The sequence below is a fragment of the Emiliania huxleyi genome (genome assembly GCF_000372725.1).
Source record: "Emiliania huxleyi CCMP1516 unplaced genomic scaffold EMIHUscaffold_4723, whole genome shotgun sequence".
Lineage (NCBI taxonomy): Eukaryota > Haptophyta > Isochrysidales > Noelaerhabdaceae > Emiliania > Emiliania huxleyi.
The window spans coordinates 669-1,679 of record NW_005198449.1 but is presented as its reverse complement, the minus strand read 5'-3'; the positions used below and the strand labels follow the sequence as shown (position 1 = coordinate 1,679).

Here is a 1,011-nt window from a genome sequence, read left to right as displayed (position 1 = left end):
TCATAGAGGCCAGCGACCTTGGTGAAGGGGTTGATCGCGACGAGGACGGGCCCGGCGCGCGTGTAGATCGAGCGCGCCGCGTACCGCGCCATCACCACCCGCAGCAGCGAAGGCTCGTTGAGGTGAGACAGCGCGCCGACGTCATCCACGCCGTCGAGCGTCTCGGGGTTGGCCGGCACGAGGGCGGCGGGCTTGACCCAGACAGGCTTGGCGCTCACGTCGCCGCCCTCCACCAGGCTGACCAGCACCATGTCCGGCGACGGAGGAGCCGCGTCCTCTGGCCGGCGGCGCTGCACGACTCCGAGCGTGAAAGGAAGCGCCTCGTCGTCGTCCTCTGGCGGCGCTCCGGCGGGCGTCTCGCTGATTGGCACCCAGACGCGGGCGCCGGGAGCGGCCACGTCGCCGTCGGCGGCGGCGGGAGCTGCCATTGGGGGAGGCTGGGGACGGGAAGCTAGCGGCGGTCGGCTGTGGACGCGCCGTGGCGGCGGGGGGAGGCTGGGGACGGCGAGGCATCTGCGACCTATGCTACTCGTACCTGCTCCGGGAGCTCTGCCAGGGGCCCCTCCACTCGCCTGCACCTGCTCGAACCCTGAGCACTGTGCCTACCTACCTACCTACTGTGCGGCGTTGCACGCTCGAGGTCGTGCATGATGTAGTAATTATTGTCTTGAGTAATGCGCTTCTCTCGACAGAGAGCGCTAGCCTCTACCCCTTCGGTCCGTCGAATCTCGGCGCGGCAGATGCGACGCCGAGACTGACGAAACCTCCCTGGTGGTGGGCTGCTGAGCCTCCCCCACACACGAGAACACCACTGGGACACCCATGACACACTAGAACAGGTATGCCACGAGGCGGGATGAGACTAGTAAGACGTCTCGGACGAGACTCGTCACTCGACGGAAACCTAAATCGTGAACATCGGGTTGCTGCGCAGTCATCCAGATGTCAACTGCACCTCAGACAGTCGCCGGCGTGGGCGGGAGGGGCGACTGTATCTGAAGGCGCGGTAGC

General features: G+C 66.7%; 1 protein-coding gene across 1 annotated transcript; it reads right to left on the bottom strand.

Moving 5' to 3' along the window:
* Positions 1-17: 17 nt before the first annotated feature.
* On the bottom strand, positions 18-428 carry EMIHUDRAFT_256376 (hypothetical protein; the record flags this gene model as incomplete). Its single annotated transcript, XM_005767937.1, has 1 exon — positions 18-428. A coding segment is annotated over one exon (411 nt), but the record flags the coding sequence as incomplete, so codon positions are not given.
* Between the last annotated feature and the right edge of the window lie 583 nt (positions 429-1,011).